At 41.7% G+C, this 19348-nt stretch overlaps 1 protein-coding gene across 1 annotated transcript in view; it reads left to right on the top strand.

Moving 5' to 3' along the window:
* The window catches only part of rbpjl (recombination signal binding protein for immunoglobulin kappa J region-like), a 50584-nt gene extending 31477 nt beyond the window's left edge, over window positions 1–19107 (top strand). The window contains exon 10 of the mRNA XM_049479411.1: window positions 18693–19107. Coding sequence (XP_049335368.1) covers window positions 18693–18966 — 274 coding nt within the window. The 3' untranslated portion in view covers window positions 18967–19107. The remainder of the gene's footprint in view (window positions 1–18692) is intronic.
* Window positions 19108–19348: the final 241 nt, after the last annotated feature.

The raw sequence follows: 19348 nt of genomic DNA, 5'->3' as shown, positions 1-19348 counted from the left end.
CTTCATTGAGAACAATCATAAACATGTCATTGCTTGTAGAAAAATATGTGAAACATTGTTTAAATGACCTAAAAAGTCAATTGTTAGCATACATGTTAATACTGCGAGTATGGAGTTGTGGACTAAAGCTAATTTGACTGATAAAATTAAAATTTTGAGTTTTCTCCACATTTTGTGGACAGACGGCACTAGGATTAAACTAGTGCTGCCCTACCTCTGGCTTAAAAAGGCACCACACATAATCGTAAAAACATCATCTCAACCATACAAAATGATGAAGGTTTGATCATCATGATTTGGGCCTGCTTTGCTGTATTAGCTAAAACTCTGTAGAAGTTGGATTATGCAACAGGACAATGACTCGAAGTCCACAACAGACAGAATGGCTTAAACAAACAAAATTCACCTTTCGGAGTGGCCAAGTCAGAGCCCAGATCTTAGATGCTATGGACACAGTTAAAGAGAGACATACACTTGGGGCATCCAAGCAGCATGACAGAGCTAACGCAGTTCTGCAGGAAGAATAAGCTTAAAATCCTCATAAGCAATGTGCAGGTCTGATCCACAGTCTATTGATTCCAGGGGTTCACTTACCTTTTCCACTACGTTTTGAGTGTTAAATGATTGTGTTCAATAAAGACCTGCAAGATCATAATTTTGTGTTATTATTTTAGGCACATGGTATTTGTCAATACCCTTGATCAGATTACATTTTATGACAAATTAATGCATAAAACCATGACATTCAATGAAAATAGAAAAAAGAAAACAGTAGTGGAAAAAGAAGTCACCCAGGAGGATAAGGGAGATTTTGACTGGGAGTCTGCTCAGGAGAATGTCCATGTAATCTTTGAAGTTGAAATTCACTGATCAAAATGTCTTCACACAAACCAATACAGATAAGATCTCGATTATCCCAAATTTACACCTGAATCTACAGCTCAATCAACAATTCATGCCAAGCATACGTTAACCAAAATATTTTTTTTAGGGCAGCCATCTGCCTACACCCTTTAAAATGCTCTTGGCCAGGTGCTGCAGCCGGACCTTGAAGTATAGCCAGGTGGTTGGTCAGTGGACTCTGGGTGTTGGTGCTGCATGTTTTTGGTGTGTGTTTGCTGAATGTTACTTGCAGGTGTATGTTGGACGTTATGGGTGTGTGTATGTTGAACGTCCGTGGTGCTTGGTATTTCCTTCCTTCTGTGGAGGTGCCATCGGTTGTGTCAGAGTGTCTGTCCCTTTTTGTTCTAAATGTGGTAGCTTTGTTGTGTGTCTGCCAGATGTGTTGCTGTTGCTGGTTTCCAGGAACCATCCTCCTGTTGGAAACGGACAAATGTGCCCACAGGTAGGTTGGACAGTGGCCTTTCAGATCTGTTGTAATATAACTGCTGGCGCTTTTGGCAAACTTCTTTCCTCTCGCGTACAGCTCTCTGATGTGCAACTTGTGGCTGCAGCTGTTTTGCAGTCATTGGGAGTATTGAGCAGAGTCTAGGATGCATCTGGAGCTGGGTGGTGGACTTCAGGTTATCCACTGGGATGTTTCTATGTTCTAGCAGACCCAGATAGTGTTCTCAGCTTTGGCCTTGTCCAGGATATGCTTGGTCGTCTGGACTGTCCTTTTAGCGAGGCCATTGCTTTGTGGGTAATGCGGGCTTGTGGTGACATGCTTGAAAATTCCCATGCCTCTGAGAAAAAACAGAACTCAGTGGAACTATAACATGGTCCATTATCGCTAACCACAGTCTCTGGAATGCTGTGCCGCGTGAACGCTGCTTTAAGCTTTGTGAAGACTGCCGACGATGTGCAGCTGGTGAGTTTCTCCATCTCAAAATACATGCTGTAGTAGTCTACAATGACAACAAAGTCTTGTGATTTCCATGTAAACAGGTTAGTCCCTACAACGTGCCATGGTCTCTCAGGTGTGGCATATGGTAGGAGTGGCTCTTTGATGTTGGAGCTGCGTCTTTCATGGCATTTGTCACACTGTGCCACAGATGCTTCTATCTGCTTCCCCATGCTGGGCCAAAAGAGAATGTCATGGGCACGGCTCTTGCTTTTCTCTATGCCCATGTGCCCGGTGTGGATACTGTGTATCATATCAGCTCATATCATATCATATTAGGGTGTGAGGTATAATGATTTTCTCACCTTTGAATAGTATGCCATCCATTTCAGCAATCTCGTCCCAGTGGTTCCAGTATTACTGGATGCTTAATTTCCTTCTTGCATCGGGCCAACCTGACTTTGTGGTGAGCTGGGTATTTTGAGCAGTTGCTTCTTTGATTTCCTGCAGCTTGTTTTTGCTTACTGGAATGCTGCTGATGAGTGTTATGCTGTTATCGTTGTGCTCTAGTGACTTACGGGACAGGTTGTCGGCCACTGGTATATCCTTACCAGGAATGTGGATGTTATACTTTTGTAGCTGCAGTATCATCCTTTGGAGCCATGGGGGCGCTGCGGCTAGAGGCTTGCGTAGTATTGCTTCTAGGGGTTTGTGGTTTGCCTCTACGATCACCCTGCGGCAGTACATGTTCTCGTGAAAACACTTGCCTTCAAACAACACAGCATACAGCTCTTTCTCTATTTGAGCATAATTTTCTTCTGTGCTGTTCAGTGATTTGGAGGCATAGGCCACAGGTCTCGCATCCTGGAGCATGACTGCACCAATGCCACACACATGCAGGACACTAAAGTGCTAGGCTCCAGCAAGCTTTGTTGCATCTTCTAGCATAGGTAGTGGTAGTGAGGCCTTTGGATTGCCTTGTTAAGGTCCCTGGGGTCCAAACATTCCCTCAGCTTGCCACTGTGTGGCTTCTCCACTACAACTAATGCGTTCACTCATTCTTAGGGGTTCTGTTACCTTGGCTTTCAGGTCAATGCAAAGACAACACACACCCGGGAACTCTCCAATGCCCTGGAAGACGTCTGCATACTCCTCCAGTAAGTTTTGAGCCTCATCCTTTCTGGACACTGCTAGAACCAGTTTAATCAGATTTAGGTCCTCATGCACAGTATTGGTGGTGCTTTAGTGTCAACAATGTGAAATTCCAATGTCACTGAGGGGTCTCTGTACTTGCACCTCAGCTGGCAGGTGCCCCTGACTTTAAGCTGCTCCCCTCCGTAGGCTGTGAGCCTCTGGGTGGCTGGTTGTAGAGCAATGTCTTTGAATAGTCTTAGGAACACATATGCATTGGTTTGCGTGCCAGTGTCTATTTTAAATGTCATTTTATGTGTAGCTACTTCAATCTGTACATAAGCTTGTTTGGTGCCCTTGCCAGCATTCTCATTCGTCAGCCCGTCTATGTAGAGCTCTGCTTGTACCTCATCACTTGCTTCTACGACAGCATGAATAGCTCTCCTGTGGTGCTGCGTTGCAGTCTTTGACTTGCACACTTGAGCAAAGTGGTTCAGTTTCTTGCAAATTAGGCATTGCTTACCTTTGGCACTGTGCTGGCCTTTACATCTGCCGCATGGCCCACGCTGGCTGCACTGGGCTTTCTTGATTTTACCCTCCTGTTGTTTGATTGGCCATCTGTTTTCAGCTTTGCAGCAGTGCCTCACCACTTATTTTGTTTGCCTTTGTCCCACAGCGGTCCTGAGAACATCAGCTCCGCTTGCTGCTTGATATGGTGCCAAGCCTCCAGTAAGTTTCCTGATATATAGTGTTTAGCACTATAATGTGTAGTTTATTAGCTGATCACTTGGATCCAGTGGAAAACATACAATTTTAGGGCAGAGACCAGGGTTGAGGGAAACTCATTTAAACTAAGTATAGTACTAAATTATGGCTATCCACAACATCCAGCTTCTAGCTAACTGGTTAGCTAAATAAGGAGGGGGGGGGTGGTTGTAGGTGGTTGGCTTTCCTATTGTGCTGATTGGCTGTTTCTCTGAAAGGCGAAACTTTATTCTTGAACTGACTATGTTATAAGCGTTAAGAGAGTTCTCACAGTGGTCAGTGACCTGTCTCCTTATTAATAATACAGCTGAGCTGACCAAAACGATTTGGGGTTACTGGAAAATTATTATTATAAGCCCAGGCCAGGCGACGCCCATGGCCAGTATGTTACACTGCACAGGTTGCAACTGGAATCCTCTTCCAATTCTCCATGATAACATCATGGGTCTGGTGAATGTTAGACAAATTGCACCCCTCTAATTTCCAGTTGAGGATCTGCCACACAGGTGCTTAATTGAGTCTGGGGACATATCTGTACAGTCTATCACCTTTATTTATATCGTCCTCAGTAAGCCAGTTTTCATCCTGGAGGTGTGTTTGTGTTTGGGGCCATTATTGTGTTGTAAAACCGCCTTGAGGCCCAGTTTCCAAACGGAGGGGATCATGCTCTGCTTCAGAATGCCACAGTACATGTTGGACTTTAGCTCCACAGTGTCAGAAGCACTCATATAACCCCAGACCATAATGCTACCACCACCATCTGAGCTAATCAAGTTTTGGCCAGCTATGATTTATCAAAGCAATGATAATATAAAATAAGAGTACTAAAGGAATACGTGAAAGAAGCAGAGGCAGCTATCTAATATGAAACCACGCAGCCAACATTATATACTGACCCTAACTGGTCATTTGGCTGATCTGACATCACTTAGCCAAATTTAGACTCATCAAATTTAAATAAATCAGTAAAAAACTAAAACTTAGAAAAAGGTCATCATGTTCTCCCTCCATAGATAGTGAATTCATTATAAACCCTATAGATAACAGTTAGAAGAGAACAAAGAAAATGACTAGGCAGAAGATTTAGGGCTTCCTCTAATCATGTGTAAACTACAGGATGTCTGGGTGATAAACAGTCTGACATCTGTGTTATTCATGTACAAATCTGTCTGTAATAAAACCTGCATCCTCTTCTAAATTATACCCAATACACAATGTCATAAAAGTAAAGTGGAAATGCATTCTTTTCTACTGCCAGCAGGCAATGTTGCCATTCCTTTTCACAATACTTTTAGCAGTAAAAATATCCAGCAGTAAACTTTTATTTTCTGTTAAACTGTTATTTTCTTCATTTATTCCTGCAAACACATCTCAAAGTGTATGATGGTATGAATTCAAAAATTCTCCATACATTGTCTGTACAAAGAAAAATGCTCAAAAAAAGATCTTACAGATCTCGACAGGCACATTGCAATGCTAGTTTTAACTGGCCCAAGACTGTATTCAGGTCAGTCTAGTACCTGTACCTGGGATTGGGTGGTATAAACTTTTTTATACGTCATAATAGGTCACAAACAATGTATGACAGTTTAAGAAACAGTCATACTTTAGATGTTAGTTTAACAATGCATCAAACCATTTTAGTTAGGCTCTATCGTTGTATGGTAAACGCACTCTGACTGCTGATCTTGTTTTTTTTTTAAGTTTCAAGTAGTTTTATTGTAAATACGGCATATGTACAGGACATACAGAGAATTGAAATTACATTACTCTCCTTCCCAAACATTACAGCAAGTACAGAAAAAAGGATTATAAATATAAAAGAATGGGAGACACTATATGTACACAATACAGTAGTGCAATAGTGATGGAGGGGGTGATTAAGATGGAATGACAGTGCAAGTATAAACAGAACCCGTGTAAAACAGTAGTGCAAATATGGTATGATAGCTTAAGACTGGTAAAGTAAATGAGTGCAAAAAGTTCTTAAAGCTCACAGTTTATGGAGAGTTAAAGTGAGTAATGCAGTGTGAGTGTAGCAGTAGTGCAGGTATGAGGTGTGTACAGGGTTGCCAGGTCCAACAAAATTACCCAGCCCAAAGTCAGTCTAAAACCCGCCCCTCAGAAGCTTAAACTAGCCCAAAATATATGTCTGTCACATGTTTGAAGCAAATGGCAAAAAAATTTGTATTTTTAGTTCTTTTGTAAGTTTTATACCCCAGTTAAGAACATTTAATAGAAACATAATTAGCAAAAAAAGAACTGACTTTTACTTACTCATTTCTGTTCTCGCTCCTCCTGAACACCCTTCTCTCCTCTGATCCTCTTTAACATTTTGTTTCATCGCATTGTTCTGTTGTTGTCTTCTCTCATTTTTTTTTAGGGGCTCCTCCATTTCAAACATCCTTTAGATTATGTTTTATTAAGAACTATTTACAATCTTCATACTTTTTTTTTCTTTTATTCTTCTAAACATCTGTACTCTCTTCCTCGTCTTCCTCAGCAAGTGCTGAGTAAATATCTGCAGTGAAGAGAGAGATCATTCTTGGTGATGGCTTGAATTTATGGCAGCAGAGTTTGTTCCTTTGCATGTAAGCTCTGATTCTTATTGTATTTAGCAGACTTTTCTGTTCCAGCCTGTTTCGCAGCTTATTCTTTGAGGTTCATTTGAGAAAATGAACGTTCAACAGCAGCGTTGCTGAATGGTAAAGCGAGCAGAGACAGGGCAAAGTTGCACAGTTCTTCAAAATCTCTGTCGTCTGCAGCGTCTGTGTGCATTGCAACCTCTATCCAGAAGTCCTCAATTTTATTGTCCTCTTTGTTTTTCCAATCTAGAGTATGTATGATTCTCCACTGTTCCTCTGCTTTTTCTATGTCTCCTTTCAAGTGAGAGAAGAAGGGAAGATCATCCAGCTTTGGCTTATTCACATGCAGAACATTGCTTGGAGACAGAAATTTTAGAGCCTCTAGTTGTTTCAAATTATCTGGAAGCCTCTTTTTGATCTCTTTAGCCAATTCCAGCATGTAGTCCCTGCATCTGCTTTTCAGGTCTTGAATAGCCTGGTCACTTATTCCACTTGATTTGTGCAAAGCAAGATGGAACAAAGTCTACAGCATCAATGGGCAAAAGATGGTCAGACAGGTTGAATTCCATGATGTCATGCCAGCTCTTGAATGTCTGTGGCAGCCCAATTCGCTCAAGAAGTGATTGGTAGAATGTTACAAGTTCTTCTAGAAGTTTTCCAGGATTGGCTGTGTCAAGCTGAAATATTTTATTAATCCTGTTTAACTCTGACACAATTGGTTGAAGGAATTTCAGGTAGATCAGATTGATTTTGTCACTGTACATTTGGTAAAGCAACTCAGCAGCTTCAGCTTCTGGTACTGTGTAAGGATACGGTTGACACACTCACTGATAGCAAGCCACCTATAGTGTCTGCTAATTGCAGTATTTTCAGAGGATTTTCACCTGCATTTATGGTCTTGTACAATTCTGCATATTTCTGAAGCCTCTGAGTGGCATTTGAAAACCAGTTGTAGGTCTGTGACACCATATACTCCAGATTTCGGGGCAAAACATTCACAGCCCTTTGATGCACAGAGCTGAAGGGAATGGAATACACACTTGATGTAGACAACATGGGGATTACATTCCTGAAATTTCTGCAGCACTGAGTTGTGCTGTCCACACACTGTATTGCATCCATCAGTTGCAAGACCAATGCAGTTCTGTACAGATAGTTTGTTGTCATCCAGGAACTTGAAATAAGCATTAGCTATTGCCAGTGAATCACCAGATGCAATGTGTAAAATTCCAGCAAATGTGCTCATGATCTGAGAGTGTTTTTTACTGAAGTATCTGATGACTACACATCAGATGTTTTTTGGTTGTAACATCTGTGCTCTCATCAACAATTAGAGAGTATGGCCCACTCCCTATATCCTCTAAAAGAACTTCATGTGCTACAGGCCCAATCACTGAATTAATCAGTGCTGTGCATTTTGTTCTGTGTAAACTAATGCCTTTCTTTGAAATGTCTTCCACTACACATCCTAAATGATCGACAGTTAGAATGCTTGAATGGCATGCCACATGAACAGCCAGCTGCAACTCTGCCTCCTTCACTGGAATACTGGATCTTGTAAACGAGCTGCCTGTGTCAAACAATGTTCTGGCATTTGAGAATGGAGCCGCATTCCTTTTGTGTTTTTCTGTGGCAGCATGGACAATCAGGTCACTGTGATGAGCTCTTATTTCACATTTGCATTATTTGCAATATGCCTTTTTCTCATTATTAGGAACACTTTTAATCCATTCCATCAAACCTTTTTCTTTTTCCCACTCCTTGCAATACCGCCTCCCGTATTTCCCCCATTTACCTGGCATATTAGCTAGCGACTGCTGTTTTCTCTTCACCTTCTATATGTCTGTATGTCTTTCTCTCTCTCTCTCTCTCCTTTGCGCGCTCTCTTCCCTCCTGTTTCTTGTTGTAATCAGTCTTTCTTAGTGTCGACTTGTACACGTTTGCCCACCGTATTGACGTGACATCCAAGGCAACACCCACTTTTTTTGTTGCGGTCATTTTTAAAAGTAGCCCAAAAAAACGCACCCTGCCACGCCTGAATTTTCACCCGCGAAGGGCTTTTCAAACAAGCCCAATTTGGCGATAAAATTGTATTGTAGTAAACCTAGTGATGCACTAATGGGGTATTTGTAATATTTGCCATGGTTTGGTTCATGCTTAGACATGCCGAGGTTTGCTTGCTTTTTTTAGGCTATGATTCGGTGTTGTAATATCGTTTGGAGAGCGTGTGTGAGCTTTTAATTTTATTAGTAGAGGTGGGTAATGTAGGTTCAAAAAGTAAAAATCCATCCCAGAATTTTATGAATAATTAAATCACAGTGTTTATGAATAATTACAGGCTCAATATATACACACAATATGTCATATATTGAAGCTTAGAATCTCTTCAGGTGTCTAGCCTATTTAGCTGTATTTTCTTTTAGAAAATAAACATTTACGACAAAATATGCATTTTGTTATTAAAAATATTAATAATAATTTGCATATTTCAGGTTTTTGTACATCCATATTTGATCCAATGTGGACATGTTATCCACCATTCAAACTGTCTCAGGAACTACAAACCATTTCACTATATGGTTCCTGAATTAGAGCCGAAAGAGTGTGTTAGACTGTTTTATACAGTTTTACAGCAGCTTGTGTTTATGCCCCGGTGTTACTAATTTAGAGGTCAACAGTAGAGGTCAACACTAACAGGTTTCATGGCTAAATTGGAACAGCCTGGTGGCGAATCTTCATTAATTGCACATCGCACCAGTAAGAGCAGAGTGTGAAGGTTCAATTAGCAGAGTAAGAGCACAGCAGTTTTGCCTAAAATATTACAATGTACACAACATTATGGGGGACAAATTTTTGGTGCAAACTTGCTGGCACATCTGTGACCAAGACAGCAAGTCTTTGTGATGCATTAAGAGCCACGGTATCCAGGGTAATGTCAGCATACCACCAAGAAGGACAAAGAACATCCAACAGGATTAACTGTGGACGCAAGATGAAGCTGTCTGAAAGGGATGTTTGGGTGCTAACCCAGATTGTATCCAAAAAACATAAAACCGCGGCTGCCCAAATCACGGCAGAATTCAATGTGCACCTCAACTCTCTTGTTTCCACCAGAACTGTCCGTTGGGACATCAGTCAAGCGATTTGACTGATATGCAAACTGGTAGGGGTCCAGGGAGGGGGGGAGCGAAGACTTGATATGGTCCATGACTAGGTGTTCTAAGTACTTCTTGAGGATGGGGTGAACGGTAGTCATTGAGACAGCTTTTCAACCATTGATCGTGCTGTCTGGGGACAGCATCAGCACCGGGGTCTCATGTACTAAGACTTGGATCTGGATTTATGAAACTGTGCGTAGGCAGAATTCCACATACTTTATTTTAGTACATCACAATCAACTTGAAATTAAGCACAAGTGCTGAAACGGCTTATAAGTCAGTCATCATCATGAGCCAGAAAAACATAATGCTCACGAAAAATGTGCTCTCGACCAATTCGGCCATTAGCAATATTTTCCAATAATGCCAACGCTGCCATTTCCAACAACTCCAGCAACATTTTATTTATGTTTATGTAATCTAGGCTAAATGTAAACACCTTGAATGATTATTTCAGTAAGCCAATGAAATTGTCTGATTAATTTACTTTATTTTACCCAATAATGGCTTATTACTACAATGTGTGAATAAAGGATATCTTAATAGTTGTAATTTCAATGCATCGCCTCTAAGTGCTGCCAAATGACAAAAACACAATACATACGTACAAAAAACATACTCACACCTGAAATGAAAGTGCCGTGGGGGAACGCACTTTCTCACGTTCAACTCACATTTAGTACATCTGACCGTGAGCGTAAAATATGGCGTTTTTGTGCGTACACCTTTAGTACATGAGGCCCCAGGTCTCCAAGAGGAGGGATCGATTTATGGGCGGGTGTGTTGTTAAGTGACTCAAACCTTATGAAGAATCCATTCAGGTTGTTCAGCAGAGAGATGTTGCTGTCACAGGTCTGTGGATGGGGTTTATAGCCTGTGATCAGTGATGTTAGTAACGTGTTACTCTAATCTGACCCTTTTTTTCAGTAACGAGTAATCTAACACGTTACTTTTTTCAATCCAGTAATCAGATAAAATTACTTATCCCAGTCACTGTGCGTTACTCTCTCTCTCTCTCACCACTTCACTTACACACACACACACAGACACCATGCTCCCTTCCTCATCCCCCCTCCGCTCTCCCCCAATCACACGTGGGGGGGGGGGGGGGGGTGACTTCTGTTTATGCGACACACACACCACGCAGCGACACAAACAAATCCATGGAGGCAGGCGAAAGAAGCGCATTTTGTAGCAGAGGTTTGAGAAGCTTCTGTTAATGAGGTACAACCATTGGTTTACTCCCCCGACTCCACTGTTTCACTCTTAACATGTGATTATAAAATAAAACCAGGCCAAAGTAACAAAAGTACACATGATGTCAGCCTAGACCATATACACGGTTTTGTTTTGTAAAACCTTTCCTTGCTGCCCTGCAGAGAACAACAGGTTCAATGTTCAGTTTTATAGTGTTAAATATTTCAGGCCAGGTAAGAATTTCCTTATTTTATATTTTTATAAAAACAAGTATTTATGTTAGGGGAAATCAAGAAAAAAAACATTTTATTTTTTATAAAAAAAACTTATTTGTGTTAGGAAATGGTCTTTTATTTTTATAAAAACTTTTTTATGGAAAAAGTTCAACTTTAAATCTCTAGAGATACATTGTTGCTGTTAAAAATGCATTTTCCAATAAAGGGAGTATGGGCAAAACTGGTTATAATGTTTATGTTAAGGCGGCGGGAGGTGGTGTCTGCAGCTGCTGAAAGTAACTAATAAAGTAACTTGTAAAGTAACTTAGCTACTTTTAAAATCAAGTAATCCATAAAGTAACTAAGTTACTTTTTAAAGGAGTAATCAGTAATCGGATTACTATTTCAAAGTAACTATACCATCACTGCCTGTGATAGACTGAATTCCCTGCCACAGGTTCTGTGTGTCTCTGCTGTCACTGAAGCGTTGGGATATCTTCTTGGAGTACAGCCTCTTAGCTTTCCTGATCCCGCGGGACAGGTTGGCCCTGGCTGTCCTCAGGCCTGCCTGGTCTTCTGCTGTGAAGGCTGCATTTCTAGCCTTCAGGAGCTTGTGGACCTCTCCTGTCAGCCATGGTTTCTGATTCGCTCGAACAGTGATGGTCTTGAGGTCGGTTACATCACCAATGCAATTGGTGATGTAGGCAGAGAGTTTCTGTGTACTCCTGAATGTCCGTGGAGTTGTTGTGGGTGGCAGCCTCTCTGAACATATTCCAGTCTGTTGTGCTGAAACAAGAAAGCATTAATCTGTGTTATATTTAATATAAATTGATATATTGATGCAGTTCAATCTGACTGTAATGCCCTAAAACATCCCGCTGATTGTTGCATCATCAGGCTTAGCTAAAAAGCTAAATGCACAAAAAGGTAATCTCTGTATTGGGTAAGGAAATGTAAACTTATCACTAATGTAACTGCAAGGAATGAAAGACTTCTCCCATAGGCTACTCCACTTTAGGGCCCCTAATCCAAAGATATGCCTTAACAAAGCTGGATACTGGTACTTTTACAGATATGTATTTTTCCAAAGCAATCAATTTTTTTTTGTTTGAAATTTTTTATGTAAATGTTTTAAAAGAAATATTTTGTGTTGTTAATTCACTATGCAGTAGCTCACCATCTCTGTTCAGTACTCTTAATAGTATGAATGGTTTTATCTAACAAGTGCTTGTGGGTGCTGTTATTTTTATGTATAACGGTTTGTATACAGGTCCTTCTCAAATAAATTGCATATTGTGATAAAGTTTATTATTTTCCATAATGAAATGATAAAAATTTAACTTTCATATATTTTAGATTCATTTGCACACCAACTGAAATATTTCAGGTATTTTATTGTTTTAATACTTATGATTTTGGCATACAGCTCAAATCCAAAAATCATATCTCACAAAATTAGCATATCATGAAAAGGTTCTCTAAACTAGCTATTATCCTAATCATCTGAATCAACGAATTAACTCTAAACACCTGCAAAAGATTCCTGAGGCTTTTAAAAACTCCCAGACTGCCGACCTGACTGCTGTCCAGAAGGCCATCACTGACACCCTCAAGCAAGAGGGTAAGACACCGAAAGAGATTTCTGAATGAATAGGCTGTTCCCAGAGTGCTGTATCAAGACACATCAGTGGAAAGTCTGTGGGAAGGAAAAAGTGTGGCAGAAAACGCTGCACAACGAGAAGAGGTGACCGGACCCTGAGGAAGATTGTGGAGAAGGACCGATTCCTGACCTCGGGGGACCGGCGGAAGCAGTGGACTGAGTCTGGAGTAGAAACGTCCAGAGCCACCGTGCACAGGCGTGTGCAGCGAATGGGCTACAGGTTGTGCATTCCCCAGGTCAAACCACTTTTAAACCAGAAACAGCGGCAGAAGCGCCTGAGCTGGGCTACAGAGAAGCAGCACTGAGCAACTGGACTGTTGCTCAATTTTTGCATGTCATTCAGAAATCAAGATTCCAGAGTCTGGAGGAAGACTGGGGAGAAGGAAATGCCAAAATGCCTGAAGTCCAGTGTCAAGTGCTCACAATCAGTGATGGTCTGTGGTGCCATGTCAGCTGCTGGTGTTGGTCCACTGTGTTTTATCAAGGGCAGGGTCAATGCAGCTAGCTATCAGGAGATTTTGGAGCACTTCATGCTTGGAAAAAAACTGTCTAAATGACAAAAAAAAAAATTGGCATGGATGCGTTGGCACACGGATGCTCACACGTGGAATAACGAGGCAATGACGTTCACAGACAGTACAAAATGTGCCCCGCTGGACAGAGCTGTCAGCTTTCAAAACTTCCACATCAAACCTAAGAAAGCATGTGGTGAAAGTTATATGTATATTCTAAATTTACTGGTTAGCTGTGGATTTACTTTATAAAGACCAGTAATCTCTGTTCATATGCAGCTACACAGATTATACAATCTTTTGTATTTAGTAAAATATCCAGCACAATAATCCTAAATACATTTACTAAAAATTGTACAACCTAAGCAAATTCTTTGGCAGAATTCTGCCTGCAGGGTTTTCTGAAAAACAGTGAAGGTTAATGGAGTCGTAAGGTGTTTGTTATCCTGTATGTTAATTAATCCACTAATGTGTATAAATGCCTAAATTATTAGTACATTAAATGCACTGAAAGCTGTATGAAATGTGTCTGTCGGTGGGATGTTAGGCGATTGAGGCGAATATAACCTAAATACCTTAGCTAATGATATTGGATTACATAGATCTAAAGCTTTGATCGGGCCCAAAAAATCCAACCCGACCCGACTCATAAACTAGCTGTTTTCGGGCCGTTTGAATGAGCAAAATCTTCTCAGAATTATGTCAATTAACACTGTAACAGAGAAGCATAGAACTAATATTTAATAAAAAATGTTTTTTTTAGAAAAGCTGTACACAGTGCTGCAAGTCAAACACAGACAAGTGTTATGATAGTTTTCATTTTTTCATTATAGTTTAATTTTATTTTGTCTTTTTTTCTTCAACTCAGTTTTAATTGGTTTTTAGAGTGGGTTTGCTAGTTTTTATTAGTTTTTAAACATCACATCAAATAGATAAATCTGAGAAACACATAAACAAACTCAATAAACTTTACAGTTTTTACTAATTTACACCAAAATTAAGGAAGAGAGTGAGAGAACAATATTAATCAGTTCATCCTTCTGTGTGGGGCGTTCAAGTGTATTAGCTACTCACAGGTATTCATAGCTGTGTGGTGTTTATTCCACAGTATCTCCTGTTTCACTACAGAACCCGCGATTTTATCTCCCTCGCGCTTATATTCTAATTCCATTCTGCAGCTTCCTCAGGGTTTTCTGTCGCTATTTTGCGGCTAGAGCAAGCCGTGCGCTGCCGCTGTTGTGCCGAATCTGACTCACCGCAGAATCCGGCTCCGCTTCACGAGCAGATTCGGCTGTAAATCAGCTGTGTAGCCTGGGGTCTGCGTGTGCGGCTCGGGGGAAACGGTGTTCTGCCGAGTTATCCATCAGATGGGTCATAGAAGGATCATAGAAACCTATGCCACTTGTTCTTGAAAATGTTTTATGGGGTGGTCTGAACAAATACTGCCTGAAAGGTCCAAATGATTATGTGAAATAATAGTTCATTTAAAACTATTTAATTCATGATTTGTTGTACTTTTTTACATCAAATAATTAAAAGTAACTATGTAACTTTTACTAAAAGTACATTTTAAATTGAGTACTTTTTTACTTTTACTCGAGTAGATTTTTAGATGGGTACTTTTACTTAAGTAGAATAGTAGTATAAATATTTTAAGATGAACTAGGGCAACCCTGGGTCAAAAGCCTATATCGATCACTAAAACATCACTTTATTTTAGTTTAAACTCTAAAAATTATTTAATGCAGAGACAGTACACAAAAAAATCAGAGGGAAGAAAAACAGTGGCTACTATCAATGGCTGTACCGTTCACTCCTAAAACATAAATAAAAATTAGTCACTCCACTTATTCACTGTATTAGCTACTGTTTACTACATAAATAAGTATCCAGTCAGATAATACATACCAATTAGTAGTAAATGTGAAGACCAGAACTCAATCTCCTTCACAGCACATTCAGCATCAAGCAAACACTATATAAAAGCATGAACACACAATTAGCTACCTATTCCACATTACTCACAGAGTAATTAAGTAAAAAAAAAAATTACCCACCACTCAGCAGCTACACACCCCCAGCTGATTCCTGGAGCTCCCACATTCACTTTAAAATAAAACAGATGTTCTTTTGATAAACTGAAAACTAAGAGTAAACTTACTAAACTTTTAATAAATATTGATATTTATGCCCAGTACACCACCTAAACCTACTTTATTTTGGTCCTGCGAGACTATAAGCAGCGTGAGGTCATGATCTGCCAATCGGTGGCTGTCAAAATAAAAGTCCTCCCCTCTACACCTAACCTAGAGGAATTTTAGGGGCAGCAACACTAGAAATCATTAATTAAAATCTCCCTTACACCTCTGCCCACTACAAGACCATAAGATATGGTTCCAGTAATCCATGTCCTTTGTTGACATGTCTTGAGCAAATTGCTTGCGAGCTTTCTTGTGTACAGACTTCATAAGAGGCTTTCTTTCATAAGAGGCTTTGAATCGTGCTGACAGACGCGTTTCATACAGCTTTCAGTGAATTTATTATGCTACTAATTTAGGCATTTATACACATTAGTTATTTAATTAACATACAGGATAACAAACACCTTTCGTCTCCATTATCCTTCACTATTTTTCAGAAACCTTGAAGGCAATCTGTGTAGCTGCATATGAACAGAGATTACTGGTCTTTATAAAGTAAATCCACAGCTAACCAGTAAATTTAGAATATACATATAACTTTCACCACATGCTTTCTCAGGATTGATGTGGAAGTTTTGAAAGCTGACAGCTGACTTTATGAGGACATAAGAATGTTATTGCCTCTTTATTCCACGTGTGAGCATCCGTGCGCCGGCGCATGCACGCAATTTATTATTATTTTTTTTTTTATCCAGACAGTTTTTTTTTCCAGCATTTTTTTCTCAGTAACGAGGAGTTTTCCAACGTAGCGAAGTAAATTACTTGTGTCAAAATGTAAAAGTAAAATTACCTATTTTAAAAACTACTTTAAAAATTACAAATTACTCATAAAATCTACTCAATTACAGTAACGTGAGTAAATGTAATTTGTTACTTTCCAGCTCTGTATTTGACACACTGGACAAAAAAAGGCCACGTCATGTCAACCACCCACATACATAAACATATAAGTAAATTAGGTTAAGTAATAATAATGATAATAATAATACAGTAATTATAGAAAGAAGTAAATTAATTTACAATAGAAAATATTTAATTGACACAGTGTCAGCTTCCAAATTCTCAACAAATGCCAAAAAGTAAAAAACTTCTCAGTGGACCTTCTCAAAGTATACTGTGATAGGCCCCTGGGGTTAGGGGTGTGACCACTGTGACCCGGAAGGAGGAAGCAAACAGAGATACACAGACACGAGGAGTAAATTAACTCAAATCATACCTTTATTTGCTTTGAAAGGCCCTCCACCACACCCAAAATAACTTAAATGAACATAACTCGGCCCAGTGGGGCTCTAGAGTCTGTAGTGTACTTAGTTTTTGTTCTTAGCGTCCGCGCAGCCTCAGCCCTCAGCTCCCCAGTGAAAGTCCTTCCCAAATGAGGGCCGAGTTTATAAGCCTGTCCCAGCTGGCGGCTCAATCAGTCCTCATGCGGACCAGCTGAGACTGGCATGGCTTTGCGCTCTGGTGTGGGGCGGACCCACAACTCCCCCGCCTCCTCACGCCACAGTCCCTCCCCCCTAAGCTTCCAGCCACCAGGGTCGAAGGTGTGGCGTGACCTGGTGACTGGAGCGAACGAAGAGGGGCGGGGTGAGGAGAGCGGGGGATGCAGTTCGTTCGCACCGGGACAGGTGGAGCGGCTGCTCGTGGCACCGGGGCTGGCTGAGCGCCGGCTCTCGGTAGCACCGGGGCTGGAGGCGGAGCGGCGGCTCTTGGTAGAGCGGGGCTTGCGGAGTGGCGGCTCTCGGTAGCGCCGGGGCTGGAAGCGGAGCGACGGCTCTCGGTAGCGTCGGGGCTTGTGGAGCGGCAGCTCTCGGTAGCACCGGGACTTGTGCAGCGGCGGCTCTCGGTAGCGCCGGGGCTTGTGGAGCGGCGGCTCTCGGTAGCGCCGAGGCTGGAGGCGGCTCCCGCTCTGGGTCGGCCTCGCTCTTGTCGGGGCCATTCTTCCCCATCCACGACTCTGACTCAGCCGCCGAAGAGTTTCGCAGGAGAGGCGGGGCGGAGTCGGACCTTAGCCCGGGCGGAGAGGCGCAGAGCTCATCCTCTTCCTCCGAGAAGACGCAGCAGCAGCAGAAGTCCGGGCCGGTATGAGAGCAGTCTGCCTCTCGGTGTCTGGGCTTCGGACACCACTCACACCAGCCGAGTTCAGGGCGAGGCGTCCACTGCTGCTGCAGCCGCCTCTCGCTGGCGTCCTCCCAGCGCTGACGGAGCCACTCCGGAAGGAGAGAGGTGAGGAGGAAATCCCCCGCGTCACCGCTGCAGAGTGGTGGAGAGTAGCTGGGGGCGGGCTCTGGCTCGAGGAGTAGGAAGGCGAAAGGGAATTCCCCGGCGTCACACCAGAGCTGCGGTGAGTAGCCGGGGGCGGGCCTCCCCTTTTTCCTCCCGCGAGGCATTTTTTATTGTTTTTTTTTTTAATGAAAAAAAAAGGCAAAATGAAACTCAGGTGTGGCTTCGGGCGGCCAAACAAAGGCACGATTTGAGCCCAATACCACCCCGTGTCGTGCTCCGCAGCTTCCTTCCCACCGGGTCACTGGACCCCGCCCAAAAGAGGCGGAGTCCGCATTCTCCACCACTGCGATAGGCCCCTGGGGTTAGGGGCGTGACCACTGTGACCCGGAAGGAGGAAGCACACAGAGATACACAGACACGGGGAGTAAATTAAGCCAAATCATACCTTTATTTGCTTTGAAAGGCCCTCCACCACACCCAAAATAACTTAAATGAACATAACTCGGCCCAGTGGGGCTGTAGAGTTCAGTAGTGTACTTAGTTTTTGTTCTTAGCGTCCGCGCAGCCTCAGCCCTCAGCTCCCCAGTGAAAGTCCTTCCCAAATGAGGTCTGAGGCCGAGTTTATAAGCCTGTCCCAGCTGGCGGCTCAATCAGTCCTCATGCGGACCAGCCTAGACTGGCATGGCTTTGCGCTCTGGCGTGGGGCGGACCCACAACTCCCCCGCCTCCTCACGCCACAATACCTAATCTTTCCAGTTTAAGATGTACATGACCTCTCTGAATCAGTGACTGTAAGATGGTGGATTTAGCATCTTTCCATTTAAAGAGAATTAATCTTCTAGCAAGAAGTGAACAGAAATCAAACACATTTATATCCTGTCTACTGAGAGAGCTGTCTGACTGAGCTACACCAAACAATACTATGATTAGTGACGGCCTTACCATTTTCCTAGAGATCTTTGAGAAAGTCTCAGAAATAGAATTCCAAAAGTTATATAGTTTAGAGCACGTCCAGAACATATGCTAAAGGGAAGCAGGTGCTAACCCACATCTATCACATGCAGAGGTTAGGAAAGGTTTATAAACATTTAAGCTTTACTGATATGTTTTATTACTTCAAAGAAACACGTTTAAACTATTAATAAAACATGATTTAGGATTTAGTGACTCTATAAAGGAACTGCTACAGAGGACTAAAGGCATGTAGTTCCTTTTAACATGATCAAACTGTCGTATAAAAACATCTTTGTCTCTTCCCACAGGAGTCCCCGATCTCTGTTGTGTGTTGTCCCTGACATTTCAGTCTTCAGTGGGGAGTGGAGGTCGCTCAGGCAGCCAGTCACTGTCCCCTTATCATTGATCCGAATGGACGGACTGATCTACCGGAGCTCCTTTACATTTACCTATACACCAGAGCACAGTGCCACCTCTCAGCTGTGCACCACCATCGACAGAGTCCCCAACTCAGACATGCTGATTGACACCATACACCAGGAGTTCACCAGGAGTAACTTTCACCTGTTCATGCAGAGCTGACACAGTCACACCAGTCACAAAGTCATCATTTTCTGCTTAAAAGGAAATAACTGGCCTATCACTTTTAATTGGTTTATTATTGCTGATAAATGTATGACAACCAGTGTTGGAAGGATTACTTTAAAAATTTATTTGATAACAGATTAGTGATTTCTTCTTTAAAATTATAATTTCAATGTAATATTAAGGATTACTGTGTTCAAGTTAAAAGTAAATCTGATTACTTTTCATTTAATAAAAACAAAAGAAAAATGTAATGCGTTAATGCATAAATTCACATGAAACCACCCTGTATGTCTATGGTAAAATCAAAAATATCTCATCATTGCCGTGTAAGGAACACTGAAACCAGGGAATGCGGAGACACGCTGAATCAATTCTA

This window comes from Astyanax mexicanus, chromosome 5 (assembly GCF_023375975.1).
Source record: "Astyanax mexicanus isolate ESR-SI-001 chromosome 5, AstMex3_surface, whole genome shotgun sequence".
Lineage (NCBI taxonomy): Eukaryota > Metazoa > Chordata > Actinopteri > Characiformes > Acestrorhamphidae > Astyanax > Astyanax mexicanus.
Note: the sequence above shows the minus strand (reverse complement) of the source record. Positions and strands in the feature narration are given on the sequence as shown.